A 1,522-nucleotide genomic window follows, 5' to 3' on the forward strand; every position below is an offset into this window, starting at 1 on the left:
CGTCGATGCCAACACGCATGGGCGTCGATCACGCTGACTGCCGATGTCAAGGTTGTAGTCGGTGGACGATGTCGTTGATGGACCTGTGTCTGCGTAATGTGCAACACCCCGTCAACTGGTGACGTCAGGTGACAGGCCCAGGTACCATGGTGAGCGGGCCCAGGTCCTCCTGCCTCGAAGCTGTCCTTGATCTGCTGCTTGCAGGCACGGATGTGGCGCTCGCTGCTGCCGCTGATGATGAGGTCGTCGACGTACGTGATGATTCATGTGCGCTGTCGGTCGTCGTGGAGCTTGGCGAAGAGCCATGCGTCGATGTAGAAACACGACAGGTGGTGTGTGTGTTTACTGTAGACAAACGCAACAAACAAGAACACAAGGAGAATGAACAAGCACAACAAGCTGCTGCCAAATCAACTCGGGCAGCACGCTCAAACGAATACAAGACAAGTGCACACGGTCAATGACGCTGCCAAGGCGACATGGGCAGAGTGTGCACGAACACAAACAATCTAAACAATGAGCAGCATGCATACATGCGCGCAGAGCAGTGCTAGGCATGGCATGGATGCTTGCAGGCAAGCATACACAACAGACAACACTTCACAACACTGCATGGCATGCAGGCATGGCATTTGCCAAGCATGGCGAGCATGCACACACACACATGGCACACAACTCACGTGTGTAGGGGAAGCAGGAGAGGAGAGGCAGTTGGCACACATGCATACCAGCAGAGAGGAAGGAATGTTTGCAAACGGAAAAACCACAAAGCAGGTGTTGTTGGCAAACAAGACAAAACCACACGCGAAGGCAAATTAGGAAGGACTTAACACAGAACAGAAACTCACTGACTCTCAACATGCTGATGTGGACGACGGCCGGCTGCCCGAAGATGTGCAGCTGCGGCACGTGCTTGGGCAGCGAGCCCGTGACAATCTGCAGCGGTGTCTTGCCGTGGAGGGAAGGGCGAGGCATGTTGTTGAGGATGTGCAGGGCGTGGTTGCAGGCGAGACTCCAGTACGATGCGTCGAGGCCTGCACCCGTGATCATGGCTCGCACCATGTCGGAGAGGGTGCGCACCTGTCGCTCGACGATGCCGTTCTGCGCCTGGGTGTACGGCGGGGACTGCTGGTGCTGCTTCAGGTGCTTCTTGACGATGGCCTGGAAGTCAGCTCCGAGGAAGATGGCATCGGAATCCGTCTGGAGTGCTGTTGTTGTGGGCGAGATGGGGAGCTTGGTCTCGCGCAGGAAAGACTGGAACGCGGCAACTGCGTCCTTCTTGGCGTTGAGATGGACTGCATGCAGGAGCTTGCTTCCCTCATCGACGATGACGAGGCTGTAGCGCTTGCCCGTGGGTGAGTCCGCGGTCCAGTCGACGATGTCGGCGTGGATGCGCTCGCCGGGCACCTGTGTGCGCTCCGCGTGCTTGCTGACGCTGTGACGAGTGCTCTTGGTCACTGCGCACGTTGTACACTGCTTGCTGCTGATGGCGTTGCGATCGTCGATGCCCATCAGCTTGCAG

General features: G+C 57.2%; 1 protein-coding gene across 1 annotated transcript; it reads right to left on the reverse strand.

Moving 5' to 3' along the window:
* Positions 1 to 600: 600 nt before the first annotated feature.
* On the reverse strand, positions 601 to 1,512 carry PTSG_12010 (uncharacterized protein; the record flags this gene model as incomplete). The annotated part of the gene is made up of 2 exons (XM_004995895.1): positions 601 to 608; positions 849 to 1,512. The coding sequence occupies 2 exons, from the start codon at positions 1,510 to 1,512 to the stop codon at positions 601 to 603; spliced, it is 672 nt and encodes a 223-aa protein (XP_004995952.1).
* Positions 1,513 to 1,522: the final 10 nt, after the last annotated feature.

This window comes from Salpingoeca rosetta (assembly GCF_000188695.1).
Source record: "Salpingoeca rosetta unplaced genomic scaffold supercont1.7, whole genome shotgun sequence".
NCBI lineage: Eukaryota > Choanoflagellata > Craspedida > Salpingoecidae > Salpingoeca > Salpingoeca rosetta.